The 23226-nt window shown below is 41.5% G+C and overlaps 1 protein-coding gene across 1 annotated transcript in view; it reads right to left on the bottom strand.

Annotated features, from left to right (window-relative positions):
- LOC136863357 (uncharacterized) overlaps nucleotides 1-23226 on the bottom strand; it is an 81084-nt gene that overhangs the window by 21174 nt on the left and 36684 nt on the right. The window contains exon 3 of the mRNA XM_067139750.2: nucleotides 11185-11286. Coding sequence (XP_066995851.2) covers nucleotides 11189-11286 — 98 coding nt within the window. The 3' untranslated portion in view covers nucleotides 11185-11188. The remainder of the gene's footprint in view (nucleotides 1-11184; nucleotides 11287-23226) is intronic.

Below are 23226 nucleotides of genomic sequence, written 5' to 3'. Positions count from 1 at the left end.
ACCTTATGTGCTGAAGTGCTGCAGCACACTGCCCACTTGAAAAATAAATTACTTTAAAAATATTATCCGCAATCAAATGCAGTGCATTGAAAAAGACGTCAGCCAAAGAATAGGAAATTACTCAACTCCCCTCACAACCAGGTAACTAGTCATGTGCTCCACGCCGGGTGGCTGTGCTGGGCTCGTCGATCACAGCTCAGCGAGAATTTCTAAACTTTTTGCCAGAAAGCAGGAACTCTGCCGTTTGCGCATGCGTGCCCAACTTTTCCGATAGGCTGTGGAAACAACAGCCAAGACCGCCAAGATATCACTTCACAGCGATTCTTGCTTCGACCACAGAGAGGCAGCACTATTCACACTTGCATTACGACCACAATGAGAACGTGGTAGGTAGCACTCTCTTGACTGAGCGAAGAGGGGATCGTTCAAAGCGAACGGGAAAACAAAATACTGTAGAGCCGTTCCCGCCAGGTCTTTTAATACCAAAGAGGATAGAATACTTCCAACTTGCCTGTTCCATAGCCACCTTTAAAAATCGATGAACCTTTTTATGTTGTCAAAATAGGGACATGATATTGTGATTGTCTTTAATAAAATGTCTGGTTTATAAATGTCAATATAAAAGCATAACATGTAATTTTGCATTACGACATTTATTTCAATGATTTTGGTAACATTGGGAAGTTCTGTTTTTGCGCGCTCACACGAAATGTTTGAATTTGTGAATATTTTGCCATTGCAGGTTTTATTGTGTGTTTAATTACATAGTTTTATAGTTATTTTAATGAGAAATGTGTATATGTGATGGGGTTGTTAGCGTGTTTGCTCGGTGTGGAAAACTCAGTGGAGAGCCTCTTGAAAACCGCATGTTGCTCAATATTTTTACTTTTTGGAGGGGGGATGGGTTACAGCACACAACTGATTTTCTGCACCAGCCGCCATTGCACATAGGTCTACAATTGGGAGACAACACAACTGGAGGAAAACAAGCGACTAACTCTGCCGTTCGCGCTGGCGATGCATTCGCTGCGCTCTCAACCGGAATGCGGGGGTATTCGAGAAATTCAACTACATAATTACAGAGGTGACACAACCATGCAGGATGCGTAGGAAGTACTTAAAGTAGTTAAAATTACGGTACGCTATAGGCCTACATAATGCGTGCCGTTAGATCAGCTTATTGTTAACATTACGAGAGTCAAAGGGAGCCATGATCGTTAAGGCATGAAGACTAAATAGTCTGCCACCGTGGTAAGCCGGTTCGAGTCCCGTTTGTAGAAATCATTTCCAGAATTTTGGCCAGCAGGGTAGGAAAGATGATGGTATGCCATTTATAACCACTGGATAGCATGCCGAAAGCTTGGATTCAGTTCCAAACATCTCCGCAGTTTTCATATGGAGTGAGGGCATACTATGCTGTTGATGGTGATTCGTCCGTCGGATGGAGATATTAAACCTTGAGCAGACCGCTAGGAGTAGGCTATATACTATCAGCGTGTTTCACCTTCTCCCTCTTGATCACCATCATCATCATCATCATTATATCACATCCAGACGTGCAGGTCACCCATGAGTGTCAAACAGAAAGACTACACCGAGGGAGCTGAACATATCCTCGGATACTCCCAACACCAATAGCTATACGCTAAAATAAAAAAAATGGTAGAATAAAATAAAAAAGTAATTTGTTGTTCTTCTTCTTTTCCCTCGGACTCGGCGCGGGATCCCACCTCTACCGCCTCAAAGGCAGTGTCCTGGAGCTTCAGACACTGGGTCGGGGGATACAACTCGGGAGGATGACCAGTACCTCGCCCAGGTGGCCTCACCTGCTATGCTGAACAGAAGCCTTGTGGGGGGATGGGAAGATTGGAAGGGATAGACAAGGAAGAGGGAAGGAAGCGGCCATGGTACCATTCCGGTATTTGCCTGGAGTAGAAGTGGGAAACCACTGAAAACCACTTCCAGGATGGCTGAGGTGGGAATCGAACCTGTCTCTACTCAGTTGACCTCCCGAGGCTGAGTGGACCCTGTTCCAGCCCTCGTACCAGTTTTAAAATTTCTTGGCAGAGCCGGGAATCGATCCCGGGCATCCGGGGATGGCAGCTAATCACACTAACCACTACACCACAGAGGTGGACTAGTTATTCCTTCACAGATTGTATTACGACCCGGTACCCTTGGGTTACACGGCACCCACTTTGGAGAGCTGCCTATAAGGTTTTTTTGCTGCAATGAACAGCAGCGTCCACCTCTGTGGTGTAGTGGTTAGCGTGATTAGCTGCCACCCCCGGAGGCCCGGGTTCGATACCCGGCTCTGCCACGAAATTTGTTGAAAAGTGGTACAAGGGATGGAACGGGGTCCACTCAGCCTCGGGAGGTCAACTGAGTAGAGGTGGGTTCGATTCCCATCTCAGCCATCCTCGAAGTGGTTTTCCGTTGTTTCCCACTTCTCCTCCAGGCGAATGCCGGGATGGTACCTAACTTAAGGCCACGGCCGCTTCCTTCCCTCTTCCTTGTCTATCCCTTCCAGTCTTCCCATCCCTCCATAAGGGCCCTGTTCAGCATAGCAGGTGAGGCCACCTGGGCGAGGTACTGGTCATTCTCCCCAGTTGTATTCCCCGACGAAGAGTCTGAAGCTCCAGGACACTGCCCTTGAGGCGGTAGAGGTGGGATCCCTCGCTGAGTCCGAGGGAAAAGTCGACCCTGGAGGGTAAACAGATGATGATGATGATGATGAACAGTAGTACTATTTCAGCGAATTCCGCGGTTATTTACAGTGGTGGTGGGCACTCAGGAGCACAGAAGCACGTGAACACCCAGTTTTAATACATATTTACGAATTCATGGATAATTTAAAACTTTCCTTTCTTTCGACCTGATTTCGACAATCGATCGAAAGCATTCGACTTATATCGAAGCTCCGTTACACCGACAGTTGTTCATTTTGACTGCCAGTGCAGCGAGCACACTGGGTAATGCGCTATTGTGCTGAAGACTATACGCATGCGCAAAGCAGATGACGTCATGGTTTTCTGCACTGATATTCCCATTAGCGAAGCGCACGGTAAGGTACGTGCCTTGTCGTCTAGAGCCACCCTCAACCTAGAGGCAGTATTACAGTTGACCACAAGGGTCCGCCACATCCCCTATTACTGTTAGCAACGAGTTAGAAAGAGTCCTCTTTCTAGCTCGTTGACTGCTAGCCACAGGCTCCCAGGAGCTGCTATTGCATTACGTTACCGGCAGATTTCGCTAGTACCCTAATTCTGAATAGGCATTTTCTAGCTCGTTGTGAACAGGTGTTTGTAATCGCGGGAAGAAGTTTGCTTTACCTTGTGACTGGAAAATATTTTCAAGTTAAATTAATTTGTGTGTTGTGTTGTATTTTGCTTCTGTATTTGTATGGTTTGTGACCGTGCCGTGGTATTCTTTGTGTAAGAGGAAATGAATTCGGTTCAGGTAATTTTAACCAGTGAAATATTAACCTATCAGGATAAGTTAGAAATTAAAAGGCTTGGACCGGACAGACCAGATTTGATTATTGAAAAAGTTACAAAAACTGACAAACGCGAGTATAGGCGTAAGTTTAAGAGAGAAGTGTACGAAACACGCAAGTGGCTCTGTGGATGTAGATCTAGGAATGCGCTGTTTTGTTTGCCCTGTTTATTATTCAGCAAAGAAAGAAATGTATGGAATTCAGCTGGGTGCACAGACCTTGCTCATTTGAGTGGTAAAATAAATAAACATGAAAATTCTCATGCACACAAAAACGCGAGTATTGAATTCTCTATGCTAGGCCGTGTCAATATCACCACGCAGCTGGATTCCGCTTACCGTGAATCGATTAAGAAACATAACGAGCAAGTCGATGCAAATAGGTATATACTGTCTAGATTAATCGACTGTGTTAAGTTTTGTGGAGCTTTCGAACTGTCACTGCGTGGCCACGATGAAAGCGATACTTCTGATAATCCTGGGATTTTCAGGGGACTAGTAAACTTTGTAAGCTCTATTGACAATGCAATGAAAGAGCATTTAGAAAGTGCTACCGTTTTTAAAGGTACTTCCCACACTATTAAAAATGAACTTCTTGATTGCATGTTGAGCGTGTGCAGAGATGAAATATCTAATGAGATTCATGCCACTCATTATTTGGCAGTTATGGCTGATGAAACGACAGATGTTTCTACATTGCAACAAATGGTAATTGTTTATAGATATGAAGTTGGAGGGGTTCCGGTTGAAAGGTACTGGGGTTTTGTCACCTGAAAGCCCAAGACGCGGAGTCTATTTTTGGAATTGTTCATGCAGAATTAGAACGCCAAGTGGGGAGCCACAGACAGAAGGTTATTGGACAATGCTACGACGGAGCCGCAGTATTAAGTGGGGGTAGAAACGGGGTGCAGGCCAGAATAAGGGAGATTTACCCTCAAGCTTATTACATCCATTGTTATGCTCATCAGTTTAATTTAATTTTACGGAAAGCGGCATCTATAAATAGTTCGTGTAGGATATTTTTTTCCAACTTAACAGCCTTTCCAGCATTCTTTTCTCGATCAGCACAGAGAACGAAAGTTTTGGATTCGCTGGTAGAGAAGAGGCTTCCGAAGACCATAACCACCAGATGGAATTTCTCAGCTCGTTTAGTCCAAACCGTATATGAGAACACGGACAATTTAATGGAATGTCTCGAAGAAATTCGAAATTCATCTTATGTTGACGATGTTACGAGGCGGGAGAGCTCCAGACTTCTCTACAGTTTGAGAGATACGGAATTTATGTTTTGGCTACAATTCTTTCACCGTTTGATGCCACATGCAGACATTCTTTTCAAATTACTACAGCACAGAAATATCGATGCAGTTAAAGTGAAAGAACATATTTCAGAATTCCAAAGGCATGTTGAGAAAGTCAGTGACAGCACCACGGACTTGGACGCTGATATATCCTCCAATGATCAACTCTCTCAAAAGAGGCGAAAAATCTCAGATCGTTCAGTAGCTGCTAAAGAAGTGTGTGATGTAATAACTGTTCACATGGAAGAACGATTTTCATTCCGTTCTCACTTACTGGCTTCTAGTCTGGTTGATGTGCGTGCGTTTGGTGTCTATTCAGACTCTTTTCCAGAAAGAGAACTAAATACAGTGGCGCATATGTATCCCTGCCTAAATAAGACACAGCTGAAGACTGAACTAGAAGTATTATATATGAGAAATGACTTTCAGAAAGCTGATGGGGGCCATTTCCATGTTGCAGTTTCTGCTTGACAATGAACTAGATGGGGACACATTTCCACAAGTATGCGAATTACTCCGAATTGTTGTCACAACCCCAATGACGACAGCGGAGCCTGAGAGGTGTTTTTCTACTTTGAAACGAATTAAAACATTTGTGAGGAACACCATGACTGGAGAAAGATTGTCAGCGCTGGCTATGCTTGCTATTGAGAAGAGATTTGTCAACAACATCAGTGACTTCAATCGTAAAGTGATTGAGAAATTTGCGCGATTGAAGGACAGAAGGATTGCTTTCCTGTACAAATAATCAGCATTTACGTGAGTTGCTAATCTAAATGCTATCATTTAAATAAGCATGATCTAGTGTTGTTGGATGTACTGCATGCTATAAATTGTTTAGAGTAGTGGCTATAACTTGCAAAATGAGAATAATTACCATGTGATACAGTAGAACCCTGACTAACCGAGATAATGTGGAGACTATTGGGGTCAATTCGGAAATAATTATTTTAAAAAATTACCGGTAAATGCGGTACACATTCCTTCTATGCTTCTCGTCATATCCAGATGAACTTCGTGCAGTTAAAAACCAGGAATAGTGCTCGCATCCTTCAGTGTTCGCAGTGCAGTAAAGCTATTATGAATTTTACTATTGTTCTACACTAAGACAGCCTGCCCGCGGTGTAGGGGTAGCGTGCCTGCCTGTTACCCGGAGGCCCCGGGTTCGATTCCCGGCCAGGTCAGGGATTTTAACCTGGATCTGAGGGCTGCTTCGAGGTCCACTCAGCCTACGTGATTACAATTGAGGAGCTATCTGACGGTGAGATGGCGGTCAAAAAAGCCAAGAATAATGGCCGAGAGGATTCGTCGTGCTAACCACACGACACCTCGTAATCTGCAGACCACCGGGCTGAGCAGCAATCGCTTGATAGGCCATGGGGTTTGGTTTGGTTCTACACTAACACCCAGGTGAACTTCGTGCTGTTTAAAAACCAAGAATAGTGCTCGCATCCTGCAATATTCGCAGTGTAGTAAAGTTATTGTGAATTTTACTTTTGTTCTACATTAACAAATTAGTTTCGTATAAAATTTATCCTCGGTTACAGGGATTCTACCAAATTATTTGTGAAGAAGGAACCGTACAAGGAACTGTTAGTGAAATGATTTATGTACCTATGTTACTTTTCTGCTGATTTGAGACATGAACAAAAATGATGTTGTGAACCCCCTAAAAATTTTGTCACGAGCCGCCACTGGTTATTTAAAAATAAGTACGCTGATATACAGATGTACAGACTAAATACAACGAACAGCCAAGTGAGGGTTACAGGGGGCTAGAACACCCCTCCCTCACTTGGAAGTTTTGAAAAAGAAAGTAAACAGAAACGTACAATAAACAAGTGAAAGTCACAGAGACACAATTGTAAAACCAACAGATCTCGTATTTTCTAAGAAGCCTCGAAAGTTAGATTTTAGATTGTAATCTCAACATACCATTCGCTGTAAAACTGTTGACCTTTTTCATATTCTCGTTTTGTATTTTAATGTAAGATTTTGTAGTGTAATCTGAGTCCTCCTCTGTGGTGTAGTGGTTAGTGTGATTAGCTGCCATCCCCAGAGGCCCGGGTTCGATTCCCGGCTCTGCCACGAAATTTGAAAAGTGGTACAAGGGTTGGAACGGGGTCCACTCAGCCTCGGCAGGTCAACTGAGTAGAGATGGGTTCGATTCCAACCTCAGTCATCCTCGAAGTGGTTTTCCGTGGTTTCCCACTTCTCTTCCAGGCAAATGCCGGGATGGTACCTAACTTATGGCCACGGCCGCTTCCTTCCCTCTTCCTTGTCTATCCCTTCCAATGTCCCCATCCCCCACCCAGGCCCCTGTTCAGAATAGCAGGTGAGGCCGCCTGGGTAAGGTACTGGTCATCCTCCCCAGTTGTATCCCCGACCCAGAGTCTGAAGCTCCCGGACACTGCCCTTGAGGCGGTAGAGGTGGGATCCCTCGCAGAGTCCGAGGGAAAAACCGACCCTGGGGGGTAAACAGATTACGATTACGATACGATACTGTAATCTGATTATCAATATAATTCACTCGTATCAGTGCCCTTATAAAGACACTCATGCATGCGCACACCACACACTCACAAGCATCTTCATTGTGTTCTATCATCATTTTGTAACTATAGCTCCCCCCCCCCCAACCCCGGCCCCTCCCATCGGGCGATTTCTGACAAGTAAAATAGGCAATAGTAGAACCTAACCTATAAATTAGGTCTCTTTAGATCCTATACAATTTCAGTAGGGGCTGCCCGGCCGAGGCGGTAAAGGCGTGCTTGGTTCGCCCGGAAGGACGTCGTAAAATTGAAGAAAAAAGATTTCCACTTCCGGAGGTGCACATGGCCCTGAGGTTCACTCAGCCTACACCAAAAATGAGTACCAGGTTAATTCCTGGGTACAAAGGCGGTCGGGCGTAGAGCTAACCCCTCCACCCCATCAAGTGCCAAGGTTACGGATGGTGGAAGCCTTTACCTTCCACCCCTCCAACAGCCTGCATGGCCTGTACAAAGATGACTTTGCTTTGCTTTTTTTAAAAAAAATTAGTAGGCCTATGTTATTTATCGATACATAAAAGGGAAGAGAAGTAATATACGGAACGAGTTGAGAGTGCGGTTAGTGTCGCGCAGCTGTGCGGTTGCATTCAGGAGACAGTGGGTTTGAATTCCATTGTCGGCAGCCCTGAAAATGGTTTTCCGTGGTTTTCAATTTTATACTAGGAAAACGCTGGGGCTGTGCCTTAACTAAGGCCACCAGCTACTTCCTTCTCACTCCTAACCATTTCCTATCCCAACATCACCAGAAGACCTATCTGTGTTGGTGCGACGTAAAGCAAATTTTAAAAAACGTTATTGTCCAAATAGCTCTCTAATACATAGCCTTTATCTACTATATGCTTAAGGTACACAAATGTGTTGTATCTTTTCCGGAAACACAAGACTTACAGTACTTGGATTAGTGTACATTTTAACGCCCTCTTTCCTTCTGTCACACTAAATTGTTATCATCCATTATCTACTGCAAATAGCGAAGTTCAACTGTCTCTTTCGAGATATAATATCTAATTCAGTATTTCCTGCATCACCTGATTCCATTTCCAAACATTTCTCATCCTTTGCTGGCTCTGGCATCGTGAAAATTCCTTGAATTGAGATTCTTTTCAAATTCGTCTTCAGCGTCCTTTACCGCATGTTGTATTTATTTATTTATTTATTTATTTATTTATTTATTTATTTATTTATTTATTTATTTATTTATTTATAATGTGGTGAAGTTGGGGCTCTTGGCTCTCTTACACTTAACCACATACAGTCCGTTTAGATGTTTCTTCTTCTTCATTTCGAATCATCCATCTTTGGGGTACGTCAGATCAATCACTTCTTAGATGCTTGTGCTCTTTTCTTCTCTCAATAGTTCGTCATTCTTAGTTTTGTTTTTGGTCACCATAACCATTATACCATTCTTTAACATGAGTTCGGTAATCTTAAGATCTCTCAGATCCTTTTCAGCTTCCTTAAACCAATTGGGTTAAGTCTTTTTTTTTTTTTTTTTTGTAAAAGAAGAAGTCAAAGATCTGTTTTGTTAATCTGTCAGGATTCATTCGGAATATGTGTCCATAGAAATCAATCCTCCTTTTCCTCATGGTATCCGAGAGTCTCTCCGACTTTACGTAGAGGGATTCGTTTCTATAAAAAACTCATTTGTTAGTTTGGAATTTGGAACCCATGATCTTCCTTAATATCTTCCTTAATATCTTCCTCTCCTTGATTTCCAATTTCTCCATTTGCCCTTTCCTCCCCATGACTAGTGTCTCTGCTGCATACAGTGCTTCCGGCTTAATTACTGTGTTATAATGCCTTATTTTGGTGTTCCAAGAGAGGGCTTTCTTATTGTATGTGTTTTTTGTTTAATGCATTCATTTAAAATATCTTGGTTACAATTAATGATTTTAAAAACATGTAAGTCAAATAAGGAATAGGTTAAACAATAATACAATTAATTACGATTATGATTAATAAAAAAGGTAAGTATAAATATGGAGTAGGCAATAACAGAAACATATCAAATTAATCATTGAAGAATGTCTAAGTTATACTTCAGTATCTACTAATTAGCTTAAATTAAAGCTTATTTTATTGAATATGAGGCAGAAAGAAATAAACCGAACTATGTTACTGTGTTACTATGTTATATATTCTTAGGAACCAATGCATAATCTTAAAATGAGAAGAATAAAAGTAGATGATATAACCTAAGATAGATTTAATATGCAATATTTGTTTTCATTCACCCACGCATTCATTCAAGGAACTTACGGCAGGTTGTTTTAAACATCCTAGACGAAGAAGAGCTTTTGTAATATTTTCCGGAATCGTGTTCCATAGTCTCAAAGCAGTGACCAGGAAGGAATGGCTGTAGGTACTCGTTCGATGCGGTGCTATTTCGGGCTGTGTTCCGGAACGACTATTAATTTCGTGAAATGAAGAAACTCTTTTTTCCTGAAGATGGTTTTCTGTGGTTTCCCATTATCACACCAGGCAAAGTACTGGGGCTGTACTTTAATTAAGGTCAAGTTCGCTTTCTTCCCACTTCTAGCCATTTCTTATCCCATCGTCGTTACCGGGCGAGTTGGCCGTGCGGTTAGGAGCGTGCAGCTGTGAGCTGACAAGTAAAATAGGCAATAGTAGAACCTAGTGGGTTCGCATTCCACTGTCAGCAGCCCTGAATATCGTTTTCCGTGGTTTCCCATTTTCATACCAGGCAAATGCTAGGGCTGTACCTTAATTAAGGCCACGGCCGCTTCCTTCCAACTCCCAGCCCTTTCCCATCCCATCGTCACCATAAGACCTACCTGTGTCGGTGCGACGTAAAGTAAATTGTACAAAATAAATACCCATTTCCCCAGTTAAGGGGAACCAATTAGACGCGACTAAAATTTTCGACCAGGTCGGGAACTGAATGCCACTACACTGGCCAATCAGACAGAAAATTTAAAACACAACATTGTAATATTATATTTCCTTATACAAGTCCTTCGCAATACAATACATTATCGGTTATTAATGTGAATATCAAAGGTTTTGTGAGTTTGGCTTCTGAGATGAATGATTATCAATGAGACCTTCGGTTCTCAGAGGGTTTCGGGTTCGATTCACTGCCGGGTTGGGGATTTTAATCTCACTTGGTTAATTAATCTGGCTCGGGTCTATTCATGTTAGTCTTAATACATTTCTGTTCATTCACACAGGCACATCATACTACCAACCACTATAGAAACAATTCTTCTCTAGGTAGGACTGCCGTCAGGAAGGGCACCCGGACGTAAAACTGAGCCAGGTACGCATCTGCTACTCAGAACGCACCCACAACCTCACCAGATAGTGGGAAAGGTATAAAAAGAAAGGAAGAAATAATAAATAATAATCTTATTGACTTTTACGTCCCACTAACTACTTTTACGACTTTTGGAGACGCCGAGGTGCCGGAATTTCGTCCCGCAGGAGTTCTTTAATGTGCCAGTAAATCTACCGATACGAGACTGACGTATTTGAGCACCTTCAAATACCACCGGACTGAGCCAGGATCGAACCTGCTAAGTTGGGATCAAAAGAAAGAAGATTAAGGTGCTGCAAGCCTAAGACTTTTTTAAAAGGCCTCGACTTCTATTAATATGGAAGCTATGGCACAGTGAACACATAGTTTAGCTTCCTCCTTTCCATACGAATTGTGGTTTGGTCATTCAGTTAGGCCTATGGAGTGTGGCTGACTGAACGCGGTTGCAGTAATTGGTGAAACTGCAAACAATACTCGTAATCTTTGACATGTGATCAGGGATATTTAAAAATAGTGACGTATAAATTGTACGCATTTATTACACATTGTTTATTGTGCTTACCTGTTCAACAGCAGCAATCCATCATGAAATTGTAGTCGCTGCAGAGGGGCTCGGGATGGAGAGGACACTGGAGCTGAACGGGGCACGTTATAGGCACTCGATCTGAAACACATCGCATGCTCTCTATAAAGATTTAGTTTGTAATTAGTTATACGAGTGATGAGTAGTTAGTGTCTTAGGATACAGTATAAAAGAACCATTTCTATGAAATACAATGAAATTACCAGGACCCAACCGAACAGTTTAGATCACCGCTCACAAAAATTCCCCACTCTACAGGCTATGCAATATCTACAACAATGCAGTTCAGAAGAATAATTATGTAGACTTCTGTGTACCTGTTTCTACAAGAATTCACCATCTACGCGAAAACTCTCTAAATAATTTGTCTCTTATCAGCTACTTACCTTGTTTTTCGTTTTCTCGTTTCTGTCTTTTTTATTGTGCCGGCCCCCGCGATGTAGGGTTAACGTGCCTGCCTCTTATCCGGAGGCCCCGGGTTCGATACCTGCACAGATCAGGAACCTTTACCTAGACCTGAGGGGTGGTTCGAAGTCCACTCAGCCTACCTGATTACAATTGAGGAGCTATCTGACGGTGATATACCGGCCCCGGTCTAGAAAGCCAAAAATAACCGCCGAGAGGGATCGTCGTGCTAACCGCAAGACACCTCGTGATCTGCACACTTTCGGGCTGACAAGCGGTCGCTTGGTAGTCCAAGGCCCTTCGGGGCTGTTGCGTCATGGGGTTTGGACTGGTTTGGCCGTTTTATTGAGATTCGATCTACCCAACTCACCTTCAGCATTCTTTTGTAGGTGATATGTCTAGTTCGAATATGAAAAAAAAAGGTATTAATGTACTGTAAATTCCGATTGCTACTTTATTAATAAATGTGTGTATTTTTATTTTTAGATATTTAGATTTTAGATTTAGATTTTTAGATATTTTTAGATATGTGGGTTTTCCTAATATGAGCTTAATTAATGTAGTGTGACTAAGCCACTTGTAATTGGATAATCATCTCTGTTGGTGCTATGAAATAAATAAATAAAAGACAAAGACACCTCCGTACAGGCCATGAAGGCCCTTGGAGGAGTGGAAGGTAAAGGCTTCCACCATTGTTAACCGCGGCACGTGATGGGGTAGAGTGGTTAGCTCTACGCCCGGCCGCCTTTGCCCCCAGGAATTAACCTGGTACTCATTTTTGGTGTATGCTGAGTGGACCTCAGGGCCATAAGACCTCTGGAAATGGAAAACTCGTTTCTTAAATTTTACGACTTCCTGACGGGGATTCGAACCCACGTCCTTCCGGGCGAACCGAGCACGCCTTTACCGCCTCGGTCAGGCAGCCCCTATGAAATAAATAAATAAATAAATAAATAAATAAATAAATAAATAAATAAATAAATAAATAAATAAATAAATAAATAAATAAATAAATAAATAAATAAATAAATAAATAAATCAGTGCTTTGCAGCACGGTCAGTTATGGTTGCTATCTCTGTACTCGGGAGAGAGGTGGGTTCGAATCCCCTGTCGGCCATCCTCGAAATAGTTTTCCATGGTTTCCAATTTTTCAACTCCAGGAAAGTGCCAGGATAGTATCTTTTTCAAGGCCACGGTCACTTCCTTCCTATTCCTATCCCGTACAATAACACAGACAACGCCCTCATACATGTTCATGTAGATCATCACCGTGGGATATACCGGGAAAAGCATCAACGGAACTGTTGAGCCTAACGTGACTTTCAACATTCCTGGCAGTAAAAGCCATACACTATGTTTCTTAAACCCGAAATCCTCCAGGGGTTCTCAACTTGGTAACGTGAGGTAGCAACACCTACAGCCATTATCTGAGCTTGTTATTGCTTCCATCACCTAAGCCAGGGCCCTCACTTGCATTTTTCCTATCCAACCTCCCTTCGTCTTGTTCTTCTCCCTCACTGTCAATATAAAGAATATAAAGTTTGCGGCACCAAGAGGATCTTTCGTTTCCACGCTTGTTAGACCCTTACCTATTTTTCACCGAGGTTTACATTCTTACAATCGTTCTTTTTCTTCTTTCTTCTATGACAAGATTTGAGAGGTGATAGATTTTCTCGTTTTAATTCCCCTTAAAGCAACAATCCCCAACACGAATTACCGGGTTAACTAATTGAATTTAGGATATATTGCTCAGCTCTCCGGATATTCTTCTTTCTGGGCTTTCTCCGTTACGTGTTTCTGGCTGATAAATGTGTTGTATGTAAATGAAGATATACACAAAGAAAAACACAAATGCACAGACCCCGAGTTAGAGAAATTAACCAGGCGCAACTAAAATTCCAAGTCGGCCGAAAATCGAACGCGGCCTTGAACCGAAAGCCACTGCGCTGCCCATTCAGACTAAGAGCTGGACTTTTATCCATTTGTCCAAATAATTTAAAAATAAAATTAAGGTAATTTTATTAGAAATTAGCATGTACCCGCGGCTTCACCCGCGTGTATTAATTCAGTCGTTAGATGTTTTAAACTATTTATTTAAAAGCAAAATAAAACATTTTTTATTTTTTTATTTTTACTATTGGCTTTACGACGCACCGACACAGATAGGTCTTATGGCGACGACGGGATAGGAAAGGGCTAGGACTGGGAAGGAAGCGGCCGTGGCCTTAATTAAGGTACAGCCCCAGCATTTGCCTGGTGTGAAAATGGGAAACCACGGAAAACCATCTTCAGGGCTGCCGACAGTGGGGTTCGAACCCACTATCTCCCGAATACTAGATACTGGCCGCAATTAAGCGACTGCAGCTATCGAGCTCGGTAAACATATTTTATTAACACACATCGTTTTTATATAGATAAATTGGATGAAATACAGTACTTTTAGTTTTAATAGCTGTTCCCGCGACTTCGAACGCCTTGAATTTTCTTTTTGACTTATGAAGCCTCCTTGTCAACTTCTGAATTTTTTTTTTCATTAGAAAATCTCTTCATATACAACGTTTGGTGTACGATTTCCTTTGGCTATTTTCATTTATAAAGCTTCCTTGTCAACGTTTGAAATAGTTTGATATATATAGATGGCCCCGCGGTGTAGGGGTAGCGCGCCTGCCTCTTACCCAGAGGCCCCAGCTTCGATTCCCGGCCAGGTCATGGATTTTTACCTGCATCTGAGAGCTGGTTCGAGGTCCAAGCCTACGTGATTACAATTGAGAAGCTATCTGACGGTGAAATAGCGGCCCCGGTCTAGAAAGCCAATAATAATGGCCGAGAGGATCCGTCGTGCTGACCACACGACACCTCGTAATCTGTAATCCTTCGGACTGAGCAGCGGTCACTTGGTAGGCCATGGTCCTTCGGAGCTGTTGCGCCTTGGGGTTTGGTTTGGTTTTATATATATATATATATATTGCACCCGCCCACCTCCTGAGTCCCAGACTAGCATTTATCTCAGGGGTGATCAGTTCGAAAACGAATTTAAAAAAAATTTTTATCAAAAAAAATATATATATATCGGCGCATCAAATGAACACAGGGATGAACGGGGCATGAAAATTTAAGGTTACGGGGGACGACTCATTCATGGATACAAATTTTTGACTCCACAATAGGACTGGGAAGTGACAACTTAAATTCCATGGGCATACTGGACTAACTACAATGAAAAGATATGGAAACTGTTTCCTATTGAAATTGCAATGAAGAGCAATTTATTCACTTATTTTGCATACTACACATGATGACAAATTTACATTGGGACACTTTTAATCCTGAAAAATAAATGACATAATATTTAGATTTTACCTCACTACTCTGGTAGTGTAAAACATCTGGTGAATTCGTCCCAATTGGTTACTGGGGATCGAATTCACATCCGTATGATTGGACGTTTCACCGCTGGAGATCTTCTTTCGGGGACGAAGGCACGACAGTAACTTTTTACTGTCGTCTCCTCGTTCCGTTTGGACATGAGACACTTCCGGTATGTACATTCTGGTGAGCCGGACACCCACCGTAGAAAATGTTATCGCCTCGAAAAAACGGGAATTTATAATACGGACAAACTCTAGCCTATTATTTCCAGATTCACAAACACACCAGGTAGAGTTCATTAACTCAAAAGCTACTTTAATATTTACACTTGTCAATACGACAAGACGTACGAAAAGGTTCATTACTATGCTCTGACCCTGCAAACATGTGCCGTCCGTGGGTTATTTACGTATCTACCGCTATCTCCCCGTGAAAACCCAACATGTGGTTCAGAGCAGTTCGACACAGGATGACTGTCCCTAGCATATCCTCCTATTCTTATTAGATAATATCATTACCATTCTTTATCTGATCATTAGCATATACTTTGACTACCATCAATTAATTTTATCATTATCATTAATTTCAATTATAATCCGGTATTTGATTATTATCATTTGTCATCCGGGATGATTATATGCCAATCCTTGCCGACGTTTCAAACGAAGGGTCGTTCTTCCTACTAATTTATCCGCACAATATAATGATCAGTTTCCTCATAAATATTTTTATTATTATTATTATTATTATTATTATTATTATTATTAATAGTGGAAATCGTGATTATCGTAACCCGTAATCAACCTCGCTATAATACTTCAACTTCTCGCTCTTATTAATTTCATCAAAAAAATAAAATTAAAAAAAAGTACCTTCATTGGTTATTCTTCTTCTCCTTCTTCAAATATTTTATTTATTATTATTATTAGTTAAAAATCTCAAATTTTCATTTCATCTCCCAACATCATTATTATGTCCAAAATATAAAAAAATTTATTCTTAAAAAAAAAGTCGCTTAGTTTTTATTATTATTATTATTATTTTTAAAAAACTTAAATTCGCCTGTTACACGGTAGTTCACTCTTAATATGTTTAACGCATAACCCCTTTTTACAATTTCGATTTATCTTGGCACTAAGCACTCGATTTAAGACAAGATTCACTTGGAGTATGATTATTGTTATTATTATTATTAAAAATGGAAAGATGATATTTTAATATCCACTCTTTAGAATTTAGTCACATATGTTAAATCCCGTTATGAACCACTAAGATCTGCTTTATATCGGTCGGGACAACACGGTATTCGGGACCGTACCTTCAACTTCGTACTGCCGTTAATTTTATATGGGGACACCTGTCCTCCCAAGACACATCTCACAACCTATGGCACATCGCGGCTGGGCAAATACCTCCAATGCCGGCGATTGCTAAACTATTCCTTCAAATTTGAAGTCCATTTCCTTTCATCGGAACTCTTCAAACATTTAATTCATAAAATAATCCTCGGTGCGTGGATTCTACCACTAATAACACCGGCATATGCATTTATATCATCTTAGGCCTTGAGATTCATCTATTTCATCATTACAAACAATACGGCTCAATTTATTTCACGCCGGATATTCGTCCCTCATGACTTCCAACTCTACATATGGGCTCAAATCATTCTGGGCTTTTAACATATCGTGACCATTCTAATTCACGTGCCTTTATTGCTTTTAAACAAAATTTTAATGGTTAAATTAAAGTCCAAAAACGTAAAATCAAAAATTTACGTAAAATCAAACTGACTACGCGAATGAAAGTCTTTAACGCTACATGTCATCTCCACTTTGATTATTATATTTGCACTGGCTAACTCGCGAAGCACCGTCATTATTATTATTATACTTTAACTTGCACACGCCCAAATATTATTATTATTATTATTATTATTATTATTATTATTATTATTTTACTTTCCTTTGTCGACTCACAAACATGATTATTATTAGTATTTTAATGACCTTCCGTACGCAACACAAATCTTCCATACTCTGGCTCTTTCATAATCTGGCTGTCTAATAGAAATTATTCCTAATTAAAATACAAATGATCACCGCAGTGAATGAAATTCAAATAAATGGGTTAGCACAAAAAAAAAGAATTTAACACTTGAAATGAACTTAATTCAAAGTATTACAAACAGCATGCATTAATTGAAAGAAATATATCCCATATTTACATTATATACAACAAACAAATACTCAAATTAATTAATCTAACCCATTATTACGTTAATATAAATTAGTTCGTCCGTCTAACAAAAAAAAATCATGGACTCGGGAAGCGGACCATGTTAAGTAACCATAATTAATTTACACTGAACCCCGTTCAGTCGCGATAACATCCCCTAAATATCAAAATTGTGTACTCATTCCTATGTAGAATTCCATTGTCTCGTAGCGGAGGAGATATAGGCCTTACTGCCCCATGGTGATTTACCCGTCCATCATGTCGCACAATACAAATTTAACATAATAAAACACTTCTGGGTGACTACCCATGATTAATACCTTATTACACTATTTTACACAAACGTATTAATAACAAAAAAAACCACTTATAGGTGCTCCTAGACCCCTGACACTCGCACAATATACTCTTCATATACGCCCGAAACACACGTCGTGACACATTACGACGAAATGTCGTTCATTTGAACCGGCGCGTATCGCGTCTTCAACCGGCACTTCCTGGTTTATTTTCAAGCCGTCTTGATCATCGCCTAGCTCCTATAATTCCCTGCTCGGATAGTTATTCACCGTCTATCTTGAGGTGTTTACTTCAGGCTCCGCACACTGCCTTCCAAAGGTACTATCGGCGTTCCGTTAGTTATTTATTATTTAAACACATGACATTCATTAAATTCAACATACAATTGTACTGATTATACACACTCGGTACTATGGATAATTTCACTGTTCGTATTCATTCTCCTAATAATTCACGTACTTTCAGCTCTAACTGACTTCGAATACGTCCCGAGGTACTGACTTACAGAGTCAACGTGTCAGAGTCTCAACTACTCCATTACGACTGACACGACTGGTGACCGATAACGACTGGTGGCTGGTAAGAACTGAGTACTGGTAAGAACTGAGTGATGTGAGGTCCGCTCTGGACTTTTATGGACGATATGATTTCCCGCCGGGGTCATCCGCGGTCAACTTCTGGAGAGGGGGGTTGGTTTCCTAAATCGGCATATGCAGGTGGATTTGGATCTCCTGCTTTATCCCACTTAATACACTGGCGATACACATTCATGTGTCTTATTCTGAACTCCTATCGTTCGGTGATCATGGATATATCACTTAATTTCTGTCCTCCACCTTTCGCGCGCTAACTCGGCGTCCCTGATGGCGTGCTCATCTCGACCAATGGCGAGATAGCGTGGGTCATTTCCACGAATTCATTACTTTAATTTATTACGATTACCATTATTCAACATGGGAACGATATCACAAAAATCCCCTCTATTCAATTGTGTGGTTGGAATAATTTAATTATTGTTATCGGAGAAGCTAACTGGAGTTCACTCTGAGTTTTTCTTATGTTGGTTTATCTGCGGGCCTGTGATATATTTTCTCATTGGTCAACACCGTTTCGGTTAGTTTGAAATCTCTCCCTTGAAACGTAACCACACCAAACGCCTCGGGCGTGGAAAAACTGCCACGTCACATTCTCGGTATTGGTGATGCATCTGCTCGGCCTTGGTCCGAAATATATACTCTTCTACTTCCTGGTAGTCATTATTCTGTTGTTGTGAGCTCTAGATTTAATCCTCTTATCTTCTGACCAGGAAACCTTTTCCCCCTAATGACAAGCTTATTGTGGCGCCGGACAGTCGCGATCACGGCTGGCTTATGTCGAAATTTTTCCCGTCCACACAAAACTGCCACTGTATTCATTTAATATTCCTATATATCTGTATTTCTCATATCAAAATCAAATCATGAAACTAGGGCCTATCTCATCAGGGTACAATATATATACGGTATTTGTCTTTTCGTATTAATCTCATTGAAAAATCTCTTTATATGCAATGTTTGGTGTACGATTTCCTTTGGCTAAAACAACAACGCTAGTGACATCCCTCGCTCGTGAACATGCGACGTATAGCTGCCCATGGGTAAAGCAACCCTTAGTTAAAACTATGCCAGCTTTGCTCAACGTTTGCCCTTGTGACTTGTTGATTGTCATAACAAAACTGATATTGATAGGAAATTGCAGTTTTTGTAATCAAAGGGAAAATTCGACGGTTTGATGGGAATCCGTGGTATAAATACTGTCTCACCTTTTCCGTATCCAGATATTATACAACCTTCTATAACGTTTCTTTGCAATGACACTACTTGCAATCTAGTACCATTGCAAAGTTTCGGTGGGTTTAAATTACTGAGTAGCATGATGAGCACGCCAATCTTAAGTTCTAGTTTGTGAGTGGGTAGACCAGGTACAATTATACTGCTTAAAAATTCTGTTGTATAATTAACAGCTTCGTCCGGATTGCAAACAGTATTGATGGAAAGGTGTGTTCGTGATTCACCAGGAAGCTTATCTAAAATGCGCTGATTAAGCGTAGTAATCTGGTTATTCATTGGTGCTAAAATTGATCTTTCACACAACCAGGAATCTTCTTTTATAATGAGATTGTGAACATCATAGTAAATACTATTTATTAGAGTTTCAATGTCCGCCACAACCTGACAAAGACCGGTAGGAAGTTCTATATCATGAGTATCATTCACTGCCGCCTCTGTGGTGTAGTGGTTAGCGTAATTAGCTGCCACCCCCGGAGGTCCGGGTTCGATTCCCGGCTCTGCCACGAAATTTGAAAAGTGGTACGAGGGCTGGAACGGGGTCCACTCAGCCTCGGGAGGTCAACTGAGTAGAGGCGGGTTCGATTCCCACCTCAGCCATCCTCGAAGTGGTTTTCCGTGGTTTCCCACTTCACTTCCAGGCAAATGCCGGGATGGTACCTATCTTAAGGCCACGGCCGCTTCCTTCCCTCATCCTTGCCTATCCCTTCCAATCTTCCCATCCCCCTACTAGGCCCCTGTTCACTATAGCAGGTGAGGCCGCCTGGGCGAGGTACTGGTCATACTCCCCAGTTGTATCTCCCGACCAAGAGTCTGAAGCTCCAGGACACTGCCCTTGAGGCGGTAGAGGTGGGATCCCTCGCTCAGTCCGAGGGAAAGGCCGAACCTGGAGGGTAAACAGATGATGATGATGATGATGATGAGTATCATTCACTTCTGGACACTTCCCCTCTCCAATATCACGGAAAATTTTGCTAAATGTTGAAATCAGCTGAATTTTCTCTCACTTTTTCTTTTAAACAAAGTTTTTTACAATGTCTCCAAAGTACAGAACGTTTTAAAGAAGCGTTAATTTCATCCGCTCGCGTACCTTTAGTGACAATTGATAATATTTGTCTAAAATCTCCAGCGAATAAAAATGTAACTCCTCCAAATAATACAGTATTACCTCTTAGGTCTTGCATTGTTCTGTTCATGGCTTCGATTGAAATTTTGTTTGCCATAGTGCATTCGTCTCACACTACAAAGACACACTCTTGTAATAATTTGGTTTTATGACTATTTTTCCATACACTGCAGACTGGATTTTCCATACGCTCTGCTTCTATTGGTATTTTAAACATGGAATGTGCTGTTTTTCACCCAGGAAGTAAAGTTGCAGCTATTCCCGAATATGCGACTGCTATGGCAATCTTTCTTCTGAACGTATTTTGGCCAGTAAAATATTTATCAAAAATGTCTTGTCAGTAACACCTAGAGCGCCTAAAAAGTATACACCACGAGCGTTAGCAGCATTCACACTGTCAATGAGGAGTCGGTAAACTCTTGATTTTGTTCGTTGTTTAATCTTGGTTCATTCTTATTTATCGTATGTTGAAGTCCGGCTCCATGGCTAAATGGTTAGCGTGCTGGCCTTTGGCCACAGGGGTCCCGGGATCGATTCTCGGCAGAGTGTGGAATTTTAACCATAATTGGTTAATTTAGCTGACACTGGGGCTGGGTGTATGTGTCATCTTCATCATCATTTCATCCTCATCACGACGCGCGGGTCGCCTACGGGCGTCATATCAAAAGACCTACATCTGGCGAGCCGAACTTGCCCTTGGCCACTCCCAGTACTAAAAGCTATACGCCATTTCATTGTATGTTGAAGTTCAACTGGATCAAAATTTGTGTGTTCAATATGTCTCTGTTCAAATTATCAACAAACCCATCAGTCGCTTGTGCAGATGGTAAACCATAATGAGGGAGAGTAATTGCCGCCTATGGAAGGAAGAATGTCTTGTAACTAAATCAGAGAACGATTAGTAAAGTTTTGTAAATGAGCATTTATGTCTGCATCTGGGTAATGTCGTTGGAGGTTTCTTACATAATCTACCATGAAATGATCCTTAAACTTGTCCCATAATTCTGAGGGATTAGTAACATTGCAGAATACCAATATAATGGCAAATAGCTCTCGCAATTGAGATGTGCTGCTGCTTGTACTGGCATCTGTTAATATGTCACACCAGTGATTATCGCCTTCTAGTAAACAAACTGCAAGGCATGCTGCTAGATGTGTAGGATGTAAAATACCATTCACGCTTTTGAGACTTTCGAAAGAAGTTGGTCCCTTGACAACATTTAACCACATCCTTAGATGATAACATTCCCGATTATTAGGATGAATTGTATAAATTCTACCAAGAGTATGTTCGTAAAATATGCCTGTATGACCCTCCACAGGAGTAACTCGGCGTCACCGTTGGAATGTGCTATTTTCATTATTAAATATGTAATAATCTGGTACTTCTTCATGCAACAAACTGCCTGCGAATTCGTCGTTAAGACACAGATCGAAAAACGCCATCAATGTGGTATTCCTCGGATTCTCTACCACTCCACGGACATTGTTTGGATCAAAATAAATTATCTGACCATTTATAAAATGTGTATCCATATGTGGTACTGCGGGGAAACGTTCGTGAATCCAAAATGACAATATGCGCCAGATTGCTTCGGAAGTACTATATCTTGCATTTTGATATGATGTCACTTCATCGTTAGCATTCTGTACTCCAAATACTGCCAGGTCTGAACCTTTGTTGACATACTTGCAAATATACCGTATTTTATTGAATTTATACTGCTACAAAGTTCAACATTGATGTGTGCTATAAAAGTGCGTGACAGTACCGAGGCAAATGGAACAATCCAGCGATAATCGATATCAATAGAGTTCATCATCGAACTGTCGTTCCTATACCACCGTTTTCAGGTGAGCGACGTCTGTAAAATGGATAACCATCCTCACCTGTAACAGTCTCTGTACTTCTTCTTAATCTGCTTATACCGAAATCGATAGCTGCAGTCGCTTAAGTACGGCCAGTATCCAGTATTCGGGAGATCGTGGGTTCGAGCCCCACTGTCGGCAGCCCTGAAGATGGTTTTCCGTGGTTTCCCATTTTCACATCAGGCAAATGCTGGGGCTGTACCTTAATTAAGGCCACGGCCGCTTCCTTCCCAGTCCTAGCCCTTTCCTGACCCATCGTCGCCATAAGACCAATCTGTGTCGGTGCGACGTAAAGCCAATAGCAAAATAATAATAATAATAATAATAATAATAATAATAATAATAATAATCTGCTTACCCTCCAGGGTTGGTTTTTCCCTCGGACTCAGCGAGAGATCCCACCTCTACCGCCTCAAGGGCAGTGTCCTGGAGCTTGAGACTTTGGGTCGGGGATACAACTGGGGAGGAGGACCAGTACCTCGCCCAGGCGGCCTCACCTGCTATGCTGAAGAGGGGCCCACGGAAAACCACTTCGAGGGTGGCTGAGGAGGGAATCGAACCCACCTCTAATCAGTTGACCTCCCGAGGCTAAGTGGACCCCGTTCCAGCCCTCGTACCACGTTTCAAATTTTGTGGCAGAACCGGGAATCAAACCCGGACCTCCGGGGGCGGCAGCTAATCGCACTAACCACTACACCACACGGAGTTACGTATCTAGTTAGTAATATCTATGCAGACCAAGAAAATTTAGCGAGTGGGTGGTTTTTAGGGCAAGGTTAGCAACCAAAATACACTCTCAGTAAGTTATCTATGGAGCAATTGTAGCAAAATCTAGTATGGAGACACTTAGGACAACAAAATTAAACCAAAATATGCCCTCAAATCAA

Source organism: Anabrus simplex, chromosome 1 (assembly GCF_040414725.1).
Source record: "Anabrus simplex isolate iqAnaSimp1 chromosome 1, ASM4041472v1, whole genome shotgun sequence".
Taxonomy (NCBI): domain Eukaryota; kingdom Metazoa; phylum Arthropoda; class Insecta; order Orthoptera; family Tettigoniidae; genus Anabrus; species Anabrus simplex.
The sequence above is the reverse complement of the archived record's forward strand: the minus strand, read 5'-3'. Positions and strand labels throughout refer to the sequence as shown.